The sequence below is a fragment of the Bufo bufo genome, chromosome 5 (assembly GCF_905171765.1).
Source record: "Bufo bufo chromosome 5, aBufBuf1.1, whole genome shotgun sequence".
Lineage (NCBI taxonomy): Eukaryota > Metazoa > Chordata > Amphibia > Anura > Bufonidae > Bufo > Bufo bufo.
The window spans coordinates 508,940,479-508,962,068 of record NC_053393.1 but is presented as its reverse complement, the minus strand read 5'-3'; the positions used below and the strand labels follow the sequence as shown (position 1 = coordinate 508,962,068).

Genomic DNA, 21,590 nt, shown 5'->3' with positions numbered 1-21,590 from the left:
ACTCTATGCAGAACCTTTCATTTCAATGGGTTCACACAAAAAAAATGGAAGTTACTCCGTGTGAATTCCGCTTCTGTATTTCCGTTCCGCCAAAAAATAGAACATTACGGACAAGGATAGGACTGTTATATTAGGGGTCACCTGTTCTGCAAAATTCGGAATGCACACGGATGTCGTCCGTATTTTTTGCAGACCCCAAATTACATACGGTTGTGTGCATGAGGCCTTACCCACAGGTGAGCTGGACTTGTGTTTCATATCTGTTCTCTTGGTCAGTACAGAATAGTGTAAGGCCTCATGCACACGACCGTTGTTTTATTCCGTGTCCGTTGTTCCGTTTTTCGTGATTTTCTGCGGACCCATTGACTTTCAATGGGTCCGTTAAAAACTCGGCTAATGCACCGTTTGTCATCCGCATCCGTGATCCGTGGTTCCAGTCCGTCAAAAAAATATAACCTGTCCTATTTTTTTCACGGAAAACGGTTCGCGGACCCATTCAAATCAATGGGACCGTATAAAAACGCGGAGGCACACAAGATTGTCATCCGAGTCCGCGCATCCGCGTCCGTTTTTTTCCTATCATTTGCATGGCAAACTTGACTTAGACTTTTTTTTACTTTCCTTCATGTCTGGTGATCCTCCAAAAATCAAGGAAGACACACGGAAACGGAAACGGATCACGGAACAACGGAACCCCATTTTGCGAAAGGAATACAACAACGGTCGTGTGCATGAGGCCTTAGGGTAAGGTCACACGGTCAGGTTTCTGCATGCAGTTTTGAAAGTCAAAATCGGGAATGAATATTTTTTAAAAAAAAGGGAAAATTCGTATCTGCCCTTTATACTTTCTCTCCTTTTATGATCCAGTCCTGAGCTTCCGGCTGAGTGCGTTTTGCTTGTCTATCTGCAGCCGGGCAGCTCATGAATCGTTGCCTCTTTAAGACGTTTCCCTTTTAATTCAAGTAAAGTGAAGCATGCTGGGAAGGCGTCTGTGGCAGGCAAGGAGGAGGGAGGAGCGGAGACCTGCCTTGTGCTGCTGACAGTGCAGATGTAAACAGCCTCAGGTAAGGAGCACAGATAGTTGGCCTCCAGGCAACCATTATCCTGTTCCATTATATGTATAGAAAGTATAAATACAATGATACTTTGTTGCAGTGCATTAGTTGGAGGTTACAGTGTTGCTTAGATTACAGAAAGACATACTTAAAGGGGTGCTGCAGTTTTTTTTAAACTGATGATCTATCCTCTGGATAGATCATCAGCATCTGATCGGCGGGGGTCCGACACCCGGGCCCCCCGCCGATCAGCTGTTTGAGAAGGCAGCGGCACTGGCAGTAGCGCCGCGGCCTTCTCGCTGTTTACCGCAGGCCCAGTGACGTCACGACTAGTATTAATGGCCTGGGCGGGGCTAAGCTCCATTCAAGTGAACAGAGCTTAGCCCCGCCCAGGCCATTGATACTAGTCGTGACGTCACTGGGCCTGCGGTAAACAGCGAGAAGGCCGCGGCGCTACTGCCAGCGCCGCTGCCTTCTCAAACAGCTGATCTGCGGGGGTCCTGGGTGTCGGACCCCCGCCGATCAAATGCTGATGATCTATCCAGAGGATAGATCATCAGTTTAAAAAAAACTGCAGCACCCCTTCAAGTATGTCTTTCTGTAATCTAAGCAACACTGTAACCTCCAACTAATGCACTGGCGCCAGTTGATGACCTCAATACATAAGGAGTCCTACAATAGTCACTAGTGTTCCTTCGGCCAAAACTTTGTTTGAATGCTCTGGCGAGGTAAAATTCATTATCTCCATAGTCGCGCGAGACTTCGTTGAATAACTTACACGATAGATTCTTTTACTTGAAAGCCATTTTAAAACTTGAATCCGAAGTCGGCTTTGGTACCGGCTGGTACCTCGGTATCGAAGCCGACTTCGGATTTAAGTTTTAATATGGTTTTTCAAGTTTAAAAATTGAAGTCCGAAGTTATTCACCGAAATCTCGACTTCTTAGATAACTAATTCACCTCACCAGAGCCCATACATTTAAATGCTGTACGGAGACGGATCTCTGTACAACATTCAAACTAAGTTTTGACCGAAGCAACTTTGGATCTAGGAACCAAAGCTCGCTTCACTCAACAGTAATAGTCACCCAATATGTGCGATCTTAGTCCACTCTATTTCAAGATTTCCACAGAGAAATAAATATGGTTACATATACCTATCTAACAAAGAGACCACATATGGTTACGGGAAACTACCCGTATTTTTCACCCTATAAGACGCACCTAAGTTTTTGAGGAGGAAATAAGAAAAAAAAATTTTTTAACCAAAAGGTGTGCTTTTGAACTAATGGTGGTCTGTGCATGACACTATTATGGGGGATCTGTGGATGATGCACTGTTATGGAAGGGATCTGTGGATGATGCACTGTTATGTGGGGGATCTGTGGATGACACTGTTATGTGGGGGATCTATGGATGACACTGCTGTATATGTGTCATCCACAGATTCCCCCCCATAACATTGTCCCCAATACACCGGGCCCTGCCGCTCACAACAGTATTTCTAAACAGTAATCCTTAACCTCTTAAAAACTTTAACTAAAGTTGCGCTCTCCCCTTTATCAGCACTTGCTAACGAGCATCCGGAGCAGGCAGAGCGGCTGGTAGTGTAACGTCACTCACTGACGTCGCGTGCCTGCTCTGCCTTCTTCATTCATAAAGTGGGAGGAGCAGGCGCGCGAGTGACGTAAGCTGCCAGCCGCTCTGCCTGCTCCGGATGCTCGTTAGTAAGTGCTGATACAGGGGAGAGCGCAACTTTTGTTAAAGTTATTAAGAGGTTAAGGATTACTGTTTAGAAATACTGCTGTGAGCGGCGGGGCCCGGTGTAAGAGTAAGCCCCTCCGCAAGTTCCCAGACTCCAGCCCCTCCTCCCTCCCCGCTGATACATTGCAGTCTGCGATGTAAAATGGCAGCATTCGCCCCATAAGACGCAGGTGCAGGGGAAAAGTGCGTCTTATGGGGCGAAAAATACGGTATTCGGCTCATATTTGCGATTCAAGCCCCATGGGCTTCATTAACAGCTTATTCCTGTCTCCTCCTCTGCGTGGTTTAACAACATGCCCTATAATCTGATATGATATGCCTGCACTCAGTGGCGTACATAGAGAAGTGAGGGCCCCATAGCAAGGATCAAACCGCCACACAGGACAGAAGGGTTTCTGCCTAAACCCTTTTCAATGACCCTTGGGCCATTTTTCCACTGCCTCATGTGCAAAAAGTTGTTCCTTTATAGGGTAGAGTCCTGACCAGGTTTTCACCTGTAGAAGAGGAGATAATTCCAACTAAGACTGGGCCCCCTCTTGCCCTGGACCCCATAGCAGTTGCAGTTACACCCCTGCCTGCACTTATAAAAATAATGGTGGATTTTGAGAAGCACATTACCTTGTCTTATAAATTCTGGAGTCTCCAGCATCCGAAAAAATCAGCGTTGTCTTTATTTCAATTCCAGTTAAAAGTACATGGATTTGACTTCACCACCCTCCACCACAGGTTAACATGTTTCATACGCAATGTTCTTAATCATAACCTTCTGACGTGTGCAACACCTACTGTAGGAAGAAATAGTCTCCCTAATAGGGTTGTTGCGGGTATCGAAATTTCGATACCTAATCAATACTTTTGTCCCGGTATCGATACGATACCGGGATTTCCATTTTTTCTATACTGGCCTGCGCTGCTGCGCAGTCTAGTATCTCTGAACATGAGCGCACTGCTGTCGGCGCGCTCATGTTCTCTCAGCAGCACAGGGGAGAAGGAAGCTGTCTCTCCCCCCCCCTGTGCTGCTGGGGTATGCTGTATATCCAGATGTTCCAAAGAGCATGATACTGATGGCATTGAATTGTACCCGCCTCCTGTATTAAGGGGTAATTATCATTGGTGGCGCAGTGCGCCCTCAACCCCCCACCCCATTAAAATCATTGGTGGTACACTGCGCCCGCCCCTCTCAACCCCTTCAGTATTAAAATCATTGGTGACAGTGGCCAAAGGGTCCCATCCCCTCCTCCTCATTGGTGGCAGTGGCAGCTTCTGATTCCCAGTATAAGCCTGGGGCTCCAATAGGTTACCATGGCAGCCAGGACACTACTGAAGCCCTGGCTGCCATGGTAACATCCCTGATGCTGTGTGTACTATGCACAGAGCAGCAGGGACAGTGTGAGGTCCTATTCACCCTGATAGAGCTCTATCAGGGTGAATAGGACAAGGGATGAAAAAAATCCCAGGTTCTGGCCCCTAAGGGGGGAAATAGTTATTAAATAAAAAGTGTAAAAAAAGTTAAAAAAACCCCCACCAAAATATTAAGTATGAATCACCCCCTTTCCCAATTTCACATATAAAATGTATAAATAATAAACATATTACATATCGCCACGTCATAAAAGTCCAAACTATTAAAATATAAAAAAAATCTATGCGGTTAACGCCGGAACAGAAAAAAGAAATAAAAACTGTGCGATTCGCCATTTTTTTAAATGCGGAATGCACGTGGCTTTTTTGGTTTATTTTTTCGCGTGGTATCGAGTATCGCAATACTTTTTTATGGTATCGAAATCGAATCAAAAATTTTGTATCGCAACAACTCTAATTTGAGCACCTTCCAGGATTAGGGCATTAATTGGTCTCCGCTTAGATCTAGAACTAGGAGGCTGTTCACACATTGCGGTTTTCCTTGAGGTGCCCTATTTTGATTGTATTTAAGATACGCTTTTGTATTTTTACATTGTGTTTTTAATTTTACTTGTCTGCAGAGTAGCTTTGTGTCCATGTGCAAGCTAGTCAGCAGAAAATGGTATTAAATATATGCACTGAATTTGAGATGTTAAATATCACGTTGGAGGTGGCAAGTAGATTTTTAGATGTGCAACAATGAGTTTCTCTGTCCACATAGACCTGTTCTTCCCTCCCCCTCCTCTCCCATTGGTGGACGGAGACTATTTCCCCCTACAGTAGGTGTTGCACACGTCAGAAGGTTATGATTAAGAACATTGCGTTTGAAACCTGTTAACCTGTGGTGGAGTCTTATCCGTGTACTCTTAACCGGAATTGAAATAAAGACGACGCAGATTTTTTCGGATGATGGAGACTCCAGAATTTTTCAATTGTGCAAAGGACGGGTCCGGTCCACTCCGTGCACTGATTATGGATGGTGAGCTGGAACTTTTTTATTCTTGAGATACCTTGTCTTAGGGCTCATGCACACGACAGTATTTTGCGCTCAGTATACTGGCCGTTTTTTGAGTTCAGTATGCGGTACATATACTGAACCATTCATTTCAATGGTTCAGCAAAAAATACTGAAGCGTCTCCGTGTGCATTCCGTTTCAGTATTTCCGTACCGTGAAAAGATAGAACATGTCCTATTCTTGTCCGCAAATCACGGTGCTTGCCTCCATTCAAGTCAATGGGTCCGCAAAAAAAAAACGTAACACATACGGAAATGCATCCGTATGTCTTCCGTATCCGTTCCGTTTTTGCTGAACCATCTATTGAAAATGTTATGCCCAGCCCAATTTTTTCTATGTAATAACTGTATACTGTATATGGCATACGGAAAAAAGGAAAGGAAACGGAAACACAAAACGGAACAACGGATCCGTACAAAACGGACCGCAAAACACTGAAAAAGCCATACGGTCGTGTGCATGAGCCCTTATAGAGGACTTGTGTTTAGAGAATCTCTCTTTCGTTCGTGTGGAGGTTTCTCCCACATATAACGGAGCACAAGGACATTTTAAGATGTAATTACCATCACAGGTGGTAAATACCTTGAATCCAGATTCTTTCTCCTGTATTCCGGTGAGCGGAATATTCCCCTCCTATTACGCTTGAACAGTGAACACATCAAGGATACGCTTGGGAGTAGAAAGAACGTATTTTTTTTTTTCAGTTACTTTTTTGTACCACCTATGTCCACTCTCACTGTTTTATCTCTGATATTCTCTGATCTCGCAGATCATACAGGGAAAGCTTCCACCTGTGGGGAGGATTTAGATACCGCGTCCCAGTCTCTATTGATGGCTGCATTCCATTTTGTGACCGTAAACAAAATCTGTGAAAGGTGCGGTTTTGTGTCCAGTCATTGAAACTGAACAAACCAGATCGGTCACTAAAAAGAATGTAAGTCAATGGTGATGGATCCGGTTTTTTTAGGATCCTAAAAAAAAAAAAAAAAAAAAAAAAAAAACAGATCCGTCACCCTTTGACTTTCTTTTCTTTTCAAAATCTGTTTATTGTTTTCAAAGTAAGGTAGAAAATACAGCGCAACAGAATGTATTTAATGACGGATCTGGTTTGTTCCGTTTGGAGCGGATGCATCCTGATGTTTAATCCAAACATTTAGGTCCGGTTTTCAGATCCTCTGAACCTGAAACTAAAGCGCAGATGTGAAAGTAGGCCGCTGTTCTTAGGCCAAGTTCACACTTCAGTTATTTGATCAGTTATTTCCATCACTTATTTTGAGCCAAAACCAGTAGTGAAGCCTCCACAGAGACCAGGTATAGTAGGAAACTCTGCACCTGTTCTGTGTTTTTGACCCAAACCTGGTATTGGCTCACAATAACTGACCAAGTAACTGAAGTGTGAACTCAGCCTAAGGGCTCATTCAGACAGCCGTATGCTGTCCGCAAAAATGCGGATCTGTTTTTTTTGCGGATTAGATGCTGTCCCATTTACTTCTATGGGGCCCTTTTTTTTTACATTGCACGGCTCAGCAAAAAAATTAAACATGTCCTATATTTGTCAGTGAAAATCAGGACATGGCCCTATTCAAGTCTATGGATCAGCAAAAAAACTGAATGCAATCCGTTTTTCTGCGGACATGCTGAACTGTCTGCAAAAAAACAGATCCGCATTTTTGCGGACAGCATACGGCCGTCTGAATGAGCCCTTACTCTGTTAATCCAGGGGTAATATTTAACAAAAAATGGTAAGCGGGGGTTACTTTGTTTCTTTATTTCTCTCTAATGTATCCAGTTGTGTTCTCTATTGGTATAACAATCTATCAGCACACCGCAGCACAATTTGGCTGTCATTTCCTTAAGTCTAGCTCAGTGGTCGGCAAACCGCGGCTCGCGAGCCCCTTGAATGCGGCTCTTACCGGTGACCTGTGTGGCGGCGCTGCTAAGATTTGTAACTCCGCTACTGTCGCTCCGCTAAGCGCAGTTGTCCATGGAGTCCTGGGCGGCGCGCGGTCCGGACTAATATGGAAAGGAGCGGGCCCCCTGCCGGCGGCCGCTCTGCCTGCCTCTTTAAGAGACTCGACGAGCAGTGGCTGTGAGTGAGCGCGCCGCGTCTGTCTGTCCTTGCCACAGCTCCGCCCCAGAGCAGAGAGGAAGAACCAGCGGCCGCCCACAGACCCTGCCAGGGAAGGCCCGCGGCCTGCCGCCCACACACAGAAGACTTAAGGACTGTGACAGGAGGCAGCCGAGTTCCAACACTTACTGGTAGGTAGGTTAGTTATAACAACTTAGTTACTGGATCCCATTCCCACCATATCACCCGTCCCAGTAGTGCCAGCCAGTGTACTGTAACTAGCCCGCCCTGGTTCTGTTTTTTGGACTGGACTGGAGAAATGTGCATTGGATTGGGATGGGGGGGGGGGGGGGTGTCATGAGAGAGATGTCGGTGCATGTGCTGGCCCTGCTGGAGAAATGTGCCATGGGGCCGCGGCCGCCCTGGTTCTGTTTGGACTGGACTGGAGAAATGTGAATTGGGGGTGGGGGGGAGGGGGAGTCATAAGAGAGATGTCGGTGCATGTGCTGGCCCTGCTGGAGAAATGTGCCAGGGGGCCGCGGCCGCCCTGGTTCTGTTTGGACTGGACTGGACTGGAGAAATGTGAATTGGGGGTGGGGGGGAGGGGGAGTCATAAGAGAGATGTCGGTGCATGTGCTGGCCCTGCTGGAGAAATGTGCCATGGGGCCGCGGCCGCCCTGGTTCTGTTTGGACTGGACTGGAGAAATGTGAATTGGGGGTGGGGGGGAGGGGGAGTCATGAGAGAGATGTCTGTGCATGTGCTGGCACTGCTGGAGAAATGTGCCATGGGGCCGCCCTGGTTCTGTTTGAGCTGGAGAAATGTGCATGGGGGGGGCGCGAATGACTCAGAGTCATGAGAGAGATGTGACAGAACCAGGGCGGCCGCGGCCCCATGGCACATTTCTCCAGCAGTGCCAGCACATGCACCGACATCTCTCTCATGACTCTGAGTCATTCGAACCTCCCCCATGCACATTTCTTCAGTCCAAACAGAACCCTAGGGCGGCCCCATGGCACATTTCTCCAGCAGTGCCAGTGCGAGCACAGACATCTCAGATTCATGAGAGAGATGTCGGTGCATGTGCTGGCCCTGCTGGAGAAATGTGCCATGGGGCCGCAGCCGCCCTGGTTCTGTTTGGACTGGAGAAATGTGCATTGGGGGGCCCTTATTGTTTCTCGCCCCAGGGCCCCATTTCACCTAGCATAGCTGGAAAGGGCGTGTACATCTCATATCACCCATATTTCCTCCCACTATTAGGAAGCTCCTCCTTCTAAACGTCGGAACGTGCTGCGTCACAACAGGAAGTGACGAGGGTGGTGAAAGTTCCCGGGTAGGGAAAAAATTTGGCTCTTAAAAGAAATTTAAATCGCGGTTTTGTTGATATTTGGCTCAGTTGACTAAACTGCCCACCACTGGTCTCGCTTCACACTCCTCTGGTTTGGTGACGATACGTTTTACTGTTTGATATTGCGACCAGGGGAGGGGCTTTTTCACAGCCGGTGGGTGGTTGCCGGTGTATAGCCATAGGCTGTTGCGATCGATCTGTACGTGTATCTTCTCCCCCATCCGCTTTTATTACCCATGGAACTGAGACATTGATCTCGCTGTTATCATGATGTAGTGCAAAATGGAGTTGAGCAAGTTGTAAAAATCTAGAAGGGTTTGAATGTCGTCTCGCCATATGCAAAATATGTCGTCGATAAATCAACGCCAACAAATGCAATGTTCACCGTGTAATGCTTTGGCGGAAACAAGTTCCTTTTCAAACCATGCCATATAGCAATTTGCGTACGGCTGTGCGATATTCAAACCCTTCGCGGTCCGGCACCGCCCTTGGTAAAATGTGTCCTGGAATAAGAAGAACTATGGAAAGGAGGGATAAGAAAAGTCGTTTTTCCTGTTCGCTGCAGGCACTTTGACCTAACAGGCATCTCATCCCTTTGCCGTGTTCTCTTGACGTGTATAAACTGCATCCGTCATATGTCCTGTGTCTGACAGATATGATGGTGCTTGTTTGGTTAATGGGGTCAGTACTTTTTCCAATAGAAGCGCTGTAAGTAATAACTGCGGCTCATGAGAGCCAATACGTTCTAATACTGTACGGAGCTCTCGCTCCATACAGTATTGAAATGAAGTTTTATGCGAATCGACTTCGGATGTTTCATCTCGTCCCTAGTCACCACACGCTCATGTGAAAAGCGACTGCCTCTGCACGTTCAAGTGGATGGGGTGAGTATTTTTTGGGTTTTTGCTAAAGCAAAACATTACAGTTGGGGGTACATTAATTATTCTTGGGGCCACTATGGGAGACATTGCTAATTCTTGGGGCCACTATGTGGGACATTATTACTGCTGGGGGACATTATGTGTACCGAGGGCACTGCAGAGGTTGGGATCTTTTATAAAAAAAAACAAAAAAACAATGAAATTCACCCGTTTTTTAAGGCCATTTGTAACTGCCCTGAAAAACGGATGCAAAACGGCCATTAAAAACGGACAGATGCACAAATCTAAAAATCAATGCACAAATGGTTGAAAAATGGGCATGAAAAACTGTCAAGCCTGTGGCTCAGCTATTAGGCCCCTTTCACATGGGCGAGTATTCCGCACGGGTGAAATGCGTGATGTGAACGCATTGCACCCGCACTGAATCCTGACCCATTCATTTCTATGGGGCTGTGCACACGAACGGTGATTTTCACGCATCACTTGTGCGTTGCGTGAATATCGCAGCATGTTCTATATTGTGCGTTTTCCACGCAACGAAAGCCCCATAGAAGTGAATGGTGCTGCGTGAAAATCGCAAGCAAGTGCAGATGCGGTGTGATTTTCACGCACGGTTGCTAGGAGACGATCGGGATGGAGACCCGATCATTATTATTTTCCCTTATAACATGGTTGTAAGGGAAAATAATAGCATTCTGAATACAGAATACATAGTATAATAGGGCTGGAGGGGTTAAAAATAAAATAAAAAATTATCTCACCTTAATTCACTTGATCGTGCAGCCGGCATCTCTTCTGTCTCCTTCTTTGCTGTGTGCAGGAAAAGGACCTGTGGCGACGTCTCTCCGGTCATCACATGGTCCGTCACATGATCTTTTACCATGGTGATGGATCATGTGATGACCGGAGTGACGTCACCACAGGCCCTTTTCCTGAACACAGCAAAGAAGACAGAAGAGATGCCGGCTGCGCGATCAAGTGGATTAAGGTGAGTTAAATTTTTTTTTTTTTTTTTAACCCCTCCAGCGCTATTGTACTATGCATTCTGTATTCAGAATGCTATTATTTTCCCTTATAACCATGTTATAAGGGAAAATAATATAATCTACAGAACACCGATCCCAAGCCCGAACTTCTGTGAAGAAGTTTGGGTTTTGGTACCAAACATGCCGATTTTTCTCACGCGCGTGCAAAACGCATTACAATGTTTTGCACTCGCGCGGAAAAATCGCGCATGTTCCCGCAACGCACCCACACCTTTTCCCGCAACACCCGTGTGAAAGAGGCCTTAAGGTTTTTGCCTCTGATACAGAAGGTACCTGTTGAAGACCCGCCAGTGACCATTTGGAATAAAAGTTTTAAAATACACGGGGTGTTCTCAATCACTATTATAATGCTCAAGGCCCTAGTTATATGGGGGAATGACTTTTATTTTAACCCCTTCCCGACCTCTGCTATACATGTACAGTCTATGGGATTGTATGTTAAAGTCCCCTAGGGTGACTTAAAATAAGTAAAAAGAAATGAAAAAAAAAAAAAGTTTTTAAAACTATAAAAAAATATATAAATGTATAAAAATGTAAATCTGTTATATTGGAAAAAAAATCTAAACTGCAGATTTGCTATTTTTTGTTGCTTCATCTTCCAAAAAAAACTGAGTAAAAAATGATCAAAAAGGCATATTCCAAAATGGTATCAATAAAAACTACAGATTGCCCTGCAAAAACTCATAAGCACTGCTTGCAGCGCTTTTGTGTGCGTCATGGGTAACGCAGTGAAACGGTAGGGAATGCATTCTGGTGCACTCCGTTCCATTCAGTTCATTGACAATGAATGGGGACAAAACTGAAGCGTTTTCCTCCGGTATTGAGATCTTATGACGGATCTCAATAGCGGAAAGGAAAAGCCCAGGTGTGAAAGTAGCCTTAAAACTGCATGTTTCCATCGCCCCTTTCGGTAGGTTGCGTCCCTACACAGTCCGACACTGTTGGCACTCGCTGGATTGCGCAGGGACGCGCCCTGCTGACAATGAGAATGGTGACAATTTATTCCTATATTTCCAGGAGAAGTAACGGAATAATGTCATAATGCAGTGTTCTATAATAGGTTGCTCCCAAATAGTTATTTTATGGGGAATACAAGTATTTCCCGTAAAATAGAATGATAGAGACATGTCAGGATTGAGTGCAGATTCTTTCTAAAGGGTTTCAGGACACGTGATAAATAAAATAAAAAATGACTCGCCTGTTCAATACTCCTCCGCTCTAGTGGTCCCTGCCATTCTTTGTAATTTGTCCTGTATTGATGACGTAATGTACATGCATATGACCACTGCAGCCAATCATTGGCCTCCGAGATCTAGTGCTGTACATGCGGGTATCACCACTGAGGCCCATGATCGGCTGCAGCAGTCATATGCACTGTATAGCCGGATATGCAATACGTGTGGGTCCCACCTCTGGGACCTGCACCTATCGTGAGAAGGTGGGGTGGGGGTGGCTGTGCTTATTTTGCTCTCGCCGTTCACTTGTATTGGAGTTTCGAAAATAGATGAGCACGCTAGCTTGCGCAGCAGCCATGATACGGACGTTTATGACATATCCTGCAGATAATTATTCCATAAATACCCAGATGGGAATAACCCTTTAATTGCCAAGGAAAACTTTGCTGGATCTCCATGGCAACAGAGTATATTCTAGAGCATCCTGCCGCGCTACAATGGCGAATGAAAGGTTGTTGATTTATTACGAGCTCACAAATATTTTTATATACCCCAGCAGGATAGCCCTCTGTCATGTCAATGGTTCCTATTAAATCGACTAGACATTTATTTTTATTTTTTTTGTTAATTTGCTTAAAGTGTATTCAGTTTAAAGCCTCAAATCCGTGAAAAGGTGGTCAGTGATGCCTCCGTGAAGGGTCCGTTTTTGGATGTCCGTGTCTCATCCATGTTTTACTGACACTGCACAGCTTAAAAAGAATTTTCAAAGAATTTTCCTCTTAATGATCCGTGAAACTCGGATGTGACACGGATCTATAGACTATAATGGGCGTGATGGATCTGTGAACACAGGACATGGACCGTGCTAAAAACACGGACCCGTGGACAGCGCCAAAACAGCGATGTGTGAATACACACATTAAAATGAATGAGGATGTGTGCTGTCCGTGGAACCCTGATGTGTGAATGAGGCTTTACCCTTTATCCAAGCCTGGACCTGACATATTGCATGTTCCCGCTATTGCTTTCTAACTTAAAAGTGTTCTCCAGGATTTAACTCTTGATGACTTCTCCCTAGGATAGCAGCACGCGGCTCCATGCACAAAGACGCACGCAGACTAGGATTAGGCCCCATTCACACAACCATATTTTTCATCCGCATCCGATCTGCATTTATTGCGAATTGGATGCGGACCCATTCATTTCAATGGGTCCACAAAAATACGGACAGCACATCGTGTACTGCCCGCACCCGTATATCCGTTCTGCAGTCCAGCAAAAAAAAAAAAACATGTCCTACACTTGTCCCTTGCGGACAAGAATAGGCATTGTTACAATGCGTCTGCAAAAAAAAAATGGATGCAACACGGACGTCACCCATATTTTTTTGTGGATCCGCGTTTTGGAGACCACAAAATACATACAGTTGTGAGAATGCTTCCTTAATCTGACCCGGCGCATGGAGCGTTTCTTTGCTTTTGCATGTCAGCCACGGTAGCGTGCACCTGTACTTTATATCATATTGTTTGGAGGTGCTGCTCTAACTTAGTTTTTTGCACAGGTATCTACAATAATACACATGTCAGGAGAGTGGACGGGTCCTCTTGGAGAAAGCCCCTGGCGCACAGTCGCGCTCCCTGGTGCTCTAAGGCAGTGTTTCCCAACCAGCGTGCCTCCAGCTTTTGCAAAACTACAACTCCCAGCATGCCCGGACAGCCTTTGACTGTGCGGGCATGCTGGGAGGTGTAGTTTTGCAACAGCTGGAGGCACGCTGGTTGGGAAACACTGCTCTAAGGTATACAGTTGCTAAGCACATTAGGGGGTCATGCACACAATGGCATCTTTAGTCCTGGTGCCTGCTGCGACCTAGCCACTCCCACGGGCATTTAAAAAAAAAAAAAGTAAAAAAGGGTCTTGCAACTTTTTTATGTAAAAACTGGTGTAAAAATGTTCTTAAATGACCCCTTTAGACTCTAGATCAGGGATCCGCAACCTTCAGCACTCCAGCTGCTGTGAAACTACAACTCCCAGCATGCAGACATGTTCGGCTGTTCTTCTAACTCCCACAGAAGTGAATGAAGCATTCTGGGAGTTGTAGTTTCTGAACAGTTGGGGGTGACGGTGATTGCTGATCCCTGCTTTTAGATTGTTTGTTTGAAACTCCTCCTTCCCTATGGGGAAGGGAAACATCACCACCTGGTGGCTGGTAGGTGTAAATGCAGCCTATTCATACCTTGTGCACAGAAATGCCAAAAATGCATTGATTATGTGAAAACACAGCTTTACAGCCCTCTTAGGCCTCCTGCACACGACCGCTTTTTTCCCCACGTTTACTGGCCGTTTTTTGCGTTCCGTATACGGAACCATTCATTTCAATGGTTCCGCAAAAAAAACGGAATGTACTCCGTATGCTCCATTCAAGTCAATGGGTCCGCAAAAAAAACGGAACACATACGGAAATGCATCCGTATGTGTTCCGTATCCGTTCCGTTTTTTGCGGAACCATCTATTGAAAATGTTATGCCCAGCCCAATTTTTTTCTATGTAATTACTGTATATGCCATATGGAAAAACGGAACAAAAACGGAAACACAACGGAAACAAAAAACGGAACAATGGATCTGTGAAAAACGGACCGCAAAACACTGAAAAAGCCATACGGTTGTGTGCAATAGGCCTTACAGTGTACCGCTGCTCTGCATTGAGCCGCTGCGCTTCACCTACTGCTTCATTTAGGCGGCGGGGTAACTGGACCACCCTACTCCGGACTGGTGGAAGTTGCAGCTGTAGATGTGGATGGAGGATATCTTTTGCACTTTTGCACTTTGTCACTTACAGTTGGTGGTGTATGGACTGGGACGGGAGGTTTACCTTTTGGAAAGGGCTTTCAAGATGTTTTCTGATGGGATCCGAACCTGTTCTTGGCACAAAATACCCAACTCATGCAGGGAACCATTATGCGGCCATGTGTATGAGCCGGTAAAGTGAGATTTACCGATGCAGCCTGTATTTCTGTACAGCAATCCGGGTGTCCCGGTTCCCACTGTGCCCCTGAGTAACGTCCCATTGGGAGGAAGAGACCGTGTTAGTCATATGCAAAGAATTGTTGATTCTGCAGCCATTTATTAGTAAGGGACACACTGGGCACCTCTCCAGGCATCGTTGACCTTGTAGTGCTGCTAATTACTGTCTGGATATTTTGTTAACCTTTCCGTTTCCATCTGGCAAAGATTATTAGACAAGCAGTCGTGTAGATGTAATACACGGCATAGCTTGGGCTCTGTATTGGGAGAATGAGGTTTAGATGCCCCTAGTGACTTACTGATAAAGTTGTGGGGTGGGAGGCCATCGATGCCCCCAGAACAGAAGGACTGTTCACTAGAGATGAGCGAACTTCTGTTTTAAGTTCGGCGTCTAAAGTTCGGCTTCCGGTTAGCGAAGAATCCCGATATGGATTCCGAATTCCGTTGTGGTCCGTGGTAGCGGAATCAATAATGACCATTATTGATTCCGCTACCACGGACCACAACGGAATTCGGAATCCATATCGGGATTCTCCGCTAACCGGAAGCCGAACTTTAGACGCCGAACTTAAAACAGAAGTTCGCTCATCTCTACTGTTCACCATTACTGCTGTTTGGGAGGGGAAGAACAGGTCTGACAATATGTAGTGCTAAAAACTGTCATTGTCTTTTTATTTTATTTTTTAAACCTCAAAAGGTGTTACCAATAATGCTAAGAGGTTCTTCTGCTGTCTAGAAGTGCTGTATTATAAAGGTCCTTTTACATCATCCAAGGATTGGGACAATTGTCGGGGATGAGCATTTGTACTAATACCTATTCCCATTTAAAAGGGCCACATAAAATCATAGTTTTTGTGCCGCAGATCGTCTTTAACCGCTTGCTGACTGCCTGTTGACTATATACATATAGGCGTTTGGCACTTATCTCTGCAAGGACGTTTCTGGACTAATTGTGCAGCTGCAAAAGTAGGGAACGGGCTGTCAGTGAAAGCATTGCTCCTCATAGAGAAGGCAATTTGTGTGTTTTTTTTTATTTATTTTTTTACCATCCCAGCCTACCCCATCACTCCATACACAAGGCTCAACAAGTGATGTGTATAGAGATCAGGATGCCGCAATGGTGCTTCCTGCTCCATTCCTACTGATCATGTCATTGTTGGGGGCTGGGTATCTGCCTGAGCTGCTGGGTCCTAGTAGACCCATTTTGGCTCTGCAGTGAACCTTATACAACCTCTCTAAGGCCTCTTTCACACGGGCGTTGCGGGAAAATGTGCGGGTGCGTTGCGGGAACATGCACGATTTTTCCGCGTGAGTGCAAAACATTGTAATGCGTTTTGCACGCGCGTGAGAAAAATCGGCATGTTTGGTACCCGAACCCGAACTTCTTCACAGAAGTTCGGGCTTGGGATCGGTGTTCTGTAGATTTTATTATTTTCCCTTATAACATGGTTATGAGGGAAAATAATAGCATTCTAAATACAGAATGCATAGTAAAATAGCGCTGGAGGGGTTAAAAAAAATAAATAAAAATATTTAACTCACCTTAATCCACTCGCTCGCGCAGCCCGGCTTCTCTTCTGTCTTCTTCTTTGCTGTGTGCAGGAAAAGGACCTGTGGTGACGTCACTCCGGTCATCACATGGTCCGTCACATGATCTTTTACCATGGTGATGGATCATTTGATGACCGGAGTGACGTCACCACAGGTCCTGTTCCTGCACACAGCTAAGATGAAGACAGAAGAGATGCCGGCTGCGCGATCAAGTGGATTAAGGTGAGTTTTATTTTTAAACTTTTTTTTAACCCCTCCAGCCCTATTGTACTATGCATTTTGTATTCAGAATGCTATTATTTTCCCTTATAACCATGTTATAAGGGAAAATAATAATGATCGGCTCTCCATCCCGATCGTCTCCTAGCAACCGTGCATGAAAATCGCACCACATCCGCACTTGCTTGCGGATTCTTGCAATTTTCACGCAACCCCATTCATTTCTAAGGGGCCTGCGTTATGTGAAAAACGCACATGCTGCGATTTTCACGCAACGCACAAGTGATGCGTGAAAATCACAGCTTGTGTGCACAGCCCCATAGAAATGAATGGGTCAGGATGCAGTGCGGGTGCAATGCGTTCAACTCACGCATTGCACCCGCGCGGAATACTTGCCCGTGTGAAAGGGGCCTAAGGGTTGTATTCCACCTGTAACTGGGGCTACCATGTCAGCCCCGGTTACAGGAGAAATCCGCAATGCAAAATGAAAAATTTCAAGCCTGAGAATGACTGCATTGAGCAAACGAAATGTTGCTTGTCTGACAATAACATGAATAAACATCCTTGTTGCACTGGAGTGCTGCTTCCTTTCATTGATTTATGGACTAGTTAGATTTTGGGGTGGATCTCCCAAATTGATCACAATGCTGCTTCATCTTTCTTATTTAACTTAAAGAGGTTTTTCGGTTGGTTGAAGTTACAACTGTTAGATCACGAGGATGGGGGCCCCGTACCCCCTGCAGCCCCCCTGTAATGAATGGAGCGGCTGATCTGGCATGCATGTGGTCACCTTTTAATTTAAATTTTTATGGGAATTCTGGAGATTCCGAAGTGCTGTGCCCGGAACTCCCATAGAAATGAATAGAGCGGCCACATGCATGTGCGACTGGCCTCTCTGTTCATTTCAGGGGTGCTGCAGGGGGTACGGTGCCTCCTTTCTTGTGATCAGTGGGGGTCCCAGCGGTAGAACCCCCACCATCTAATAGTTATCCCCTATATCCTATGGATAGGGATTAACGTCGACCAACTCCTTTAACATATATCAAAATAACTGTTACAGAAAGAGGCCATCATTTAAAAAAGTTGCATTTTGTTCTTCTAGAAAAAATAAAATAAAAATTTTAACATTTAGAAAACTGACTTTTCATTTATTTTATTTTTTTCATTTTACATTTTTCCTGGGTCTAAAAAATAAAGACAAAAATGACATAAGAATTAAGCCCCATATATCATTGAAAATTATCTACATAACGGAACGGAAAAAAAGTTATGGCATTCAGACGCATGGAGTAGAAAAAATGCGACTAGTCAGTAAGAGGATGGTAAATGGTGATTACACACAGCAGAAGGTTTGTTACAGAGTAACACTCTAGACATTCTTTTGTTAAACACAGCTGTAGCAAAAATCTCTCTCATGCATATGAATCTGCCGTAGCACTCCATATTCTGATTTATGATGCCTCCATATGCTGCCATATTAGGGCTATTCTTCCCTAGTAAAAGCAATATTCCTACCTTCACAATATGGCATTCAATGGAGCCCATATGCATCTGTAGGAAAAAGAAAAACTCCATATCCTTCTGAATTAAATCAGAGTCATACAGAGGAACAGTACGGCCCTGTAGCCTATTACAGCATACAATTCAGAGATCCTGTGGAGACGCAATGGGACCATGTGCATGAGGTCTTATTAATGTCTATATGTTTGTATATTTGGTTCTACCTTTGTCTAAATATTTTATTTCTTTTTCTTTTTCAGTGAGCCATACCAATGAATGTGATAATAATACAAGTTTAAAAATGGCGAGTCTCTGCAGTCTGCATTCCTTAAATAAGATGTCTAGGTTTCTGTTTTCGAGATCCTTGACACATTCCAAGCTAAGGAAACTATGGCTCTCCTCTCTAAGTTCTCTGGTCGGAGAAAAGAATTTAATCCTGATGGGGCCTCCAGGATCTGGAAAGACCTCTGTTGGTAGAGTACTTGGCCAAAAACTTAGTTGCCCCGTTATAGACGTGGATGACGACGTCCTTGAAAAAACCTGGAATATGAGCGTCTCCAGTAAATTGCAGGATGTTGGTGATGAGCAATTTTTAGAAGAGGAAGGAAAAGCCCTTTTAAAGTTTTCAGCATCTGGAAGTGTAATTTCCCTTACGGGATCCAACCCTCTTCACCCTAGCAGCATGGAACACACGAAGAAAAATGGAATAGTTGTTTATCTTGATGTCCATTCACAGGATATCATTGAGAGGCTTGAACGAATGAAAGTAGACCGCATTGTTGGCCAAAGGTCCGGCCTTTCAATGGGCGACATACTTAAGATAAGGAAGCCTTTTTATAATAAGTGGCATGATGTTCGTGTACTTTGTCAGACAGAAGATTGTGTAGAAGTTGTGGCTGACAAAGTGATTGATGCCATTAAGAGATATCTACAAGCAGATTCCGAAACCTTTGTTTCTACAAGATCTCAAGAGCCGCACAAAAAACAATCAAAATTCTTCAGTGATGTGGTTATAGAAGGCTTGGCCAACGATGGTGGACTTTATGTTCCTGGAAATGGCCTTCCCAAGCTCGCCGCTGGTGAATGGAGAAGACTTGTTAAGTCGTCCTATGTGGAAAGGGCTCAGATAATACTGGAAAGGTGTATACATCCGACCGATGTACCGCCTGTAGTTTTAGGTGACGTTCTTGAAAAAGCTTACGGTGACAACTTTTCTTGTCCTAAAATAGCTCCAATCAGACACTTGTCGGGCAATCAGTTTCTTCTTGAATTATTTCATGGACCAACAGCTTCATTCAAGGACTTGGCCTTACAGTTTATGCCTCATATTTTTGCCTACTGCATTCCAAAAGTATGTAACTATCTAGTCTTAGTAGCAACGTCTGGAGACACTGGCAGTGCCGTCCTAGATGGGTTCAGCCGACTGAAGGACCTTGACAAGCGCAGAACTGCTGTGTTTTGTCTTTATCCAGAAAATGGAATAAGCCAAGTGCAAAAATCACAAATTATTGCCTGCCAGGGAGAGAATGGATTAGCAGTGGGAGTTAAGTCCGATTTTGATTTCTGTCAGAAAGCCATTAAAGAAATGTTTACAAATCCAGAATTCACTGGTTTTCTTACAGCTGAATATGGAACAAGTCTAAGCACTGCTAACTCCATCAACTGGGCCAGACTCCTTCCTCAGATTGTGTACCACGCATCCGCATATCTAGATCTTGTCGACCAAGGCGTTATCACCTTCGGATCCCCAGTCGATGTTTGCATTCCTACCGGAAACTTTGGCAACATCATGGCCGCACTTTATGCAAGACAAATGGGAATTCCTTTCCGTAAATTTATCTGTGCCTCCAATCAAAATCGTATTTTGACCGATTTTATAAAAAGTGGACTTTATGACCTCAGAGGAAGGAAATTGCTGCAATCCTTCTCCCCGGCGATTGATATTCTTAAGTCTTCCAATTTAGAACGCTATTTGCATTTGCTAGCAAACCAAGATGGAGGCCTTGTCAAAAAACTCTATAGTCAGCTGGACAGTCAAGGCTATTTTCAGTTACCAGAAAATATATTCCAGCTTTTACAGCAGGACCTTATCGGTGACTGGTGCTCTGAGGCTGACTGCGTTTCGGCAATCCGTGCTGTCCATGGTGCAACCGGATACATCCTGGACACGCACACAGCTGTTGCCAAAGTAGTTGCAGACAGGGTGCAGGACCGTACTTGTCCAGTTATAATATCATGCACAGCTCATTACTCCAAGTTTGCACCTGTTATTTTACAAGCTTTAAACATTGAAGAAATTAAGCAAAATCCATTAACTCAGCTCCACGTGTTAGATTCCTTCCACCCCTTGCCTCCGGCTCACAAGTCCCTGATAGGGATGCTTAAAGACGGAGACAGTCACAAAAGCCATACATGCCAGGCAGACTCCAGCCATGTTATGAACTGTGTAGAAAACTACCTACAAAGTCTATTTTTAAAAGTTCACTAAGGGCCAAGGCGGTAATGATCTTTCCTATGAAGCCTTCTCCTTGAAAAGCCAGACGTTTGATAAGGATAAAAAAAAAAACACAATAGCAAAATAACTTCCGCCAAAACAGATTAGGAAAATGAGCAAAACATAGTAAAGTTGCAGGAAAGCTATTTCGGTGCCAGTTTTGCAAAAGGAAAGACCTCGGCTGAAACAATCTATAATTAGCCGGAAGAATGGACTTTCTTCTGCCAGGAATGTACTGTGAGCTGTAGTAAAACATGACACCAAAAACCCGGTAACTGCTGTGGAAGTGAATGGACTGTGGTTGATAGCAACCTATGGAGCCAAGTGCATTGTGATACCGATCCTGCAGTGTTCATATATTGTGGAAATGCTTTATAAGCCTGACACCTTTGGGCCCTTCTTAAGCAATCACTGCTTGAAGAAGGGCCGAAGAAGGTGGACTGAAATGTCACCGACGAACATATGGGCGAATAAATAAGCTTTGTTTTTACCTGATATTTGGAGTGCTTCCTATCCATTTTCCTATTTTAACTTTGGGGGACTTAGCCATACCCCACGGCAATATTCTGTGCTTTTCTTTTTCTACTATCTTTTTCTTTTTTTATCTATCTAATCTAAATACATTGCTTTGACAATTCTACTGGTTACTGTTTCTCTTACATCAGATTATAGTTAAAATTACACTTCCCAGAATGCAAATTACCAGTCCAAACTCTATGCAGTGTTATACAGGTGGACTACTCCACTCTCTCTGGCGGGCACAGCCATCACTTGGCTTACCTACTCTGTCCTTCCAGCAACCTGGTCCCATCGGTCCTCTCTTCCTCCTCGGTGGGTCTGGCCATCAGAGTAGCTTCTAGGCTCCTCACGCAGGTTGCGGCCTGCTTCTTGCCAGCACTGTCTCTTTCGGTCTGTAGGGGATGCGCTCTCTCTCTTAAAGGAACAGCACATATGCTAATCTTCCACAGATAATGTCTTGTCACCGAGGGGCACTTAGGGCAACTTCCCCTGTGGGACCATGCCTGAGAAATAGGTGCCAGTCCGCTAGTGT

The 21,590-nt window shown here is 44.8% G+C and overlaps 1 protein-coding gene across 2 annotated transcripts; it reads left to right on the top strand.

The window, feature by feature from the left end:
- The first annotated feature begins 993 nt into the window (after positions 1 to 993).
- THNSL1 (threonine synthase like 1) lies at positions 994 to 21,204 on the top strand. Of its 2 annotated transcripts, none has more exons than XM_040434396.1 (2): positions 994 to 1,069; positions 18,303 to 21,202. In XM_040434396.1, exon 2 carries the CDS (start codon positions 18,347 to 18,349, stop codon positions 20,531 to 20,533), a length of 2,187 nt encoding a protein of 728 aa, XP_040290330.1. In that variant the 5' UTR covers positions 994 to 1,069; positions 18,303 to 18,346; the 3' UTR covers positions 20,534 to 21,202. The 2 variants fall into 2 exon arrangements, with proteins under 2 accessions (XP_040290330.1, XP_040290328.1); XM_040434394.1 differs by lacking the exon at positions 994 to 1,069 and adding an exon at positions 5,100 to 5,199 and having other exon boundaries at positions 18,306 to 21,204.
- The last annotated feature ends 386 nt before the right edge of the window (positions 21,205 to 21,590 follow it).

What these genes read in the sequence shown, in the direction of transcription:
- THNSL1 (XM_040434394.1), top strand. Translation starts at nt 5,127, where the DNA reads ATGATGGAGACTCCAGAATTTTTCAATTGTGCAAAGGACGGGTCCGGT. An exon ending in CCGTGCACTGATTATGGATG is followed by an intron (nt 5,200 to 18,305) that starts GTGAGCTGGAAC and finishes TTTCTTTTTCAG; the next exon opens with TGAGCCATACCAATGAATGT.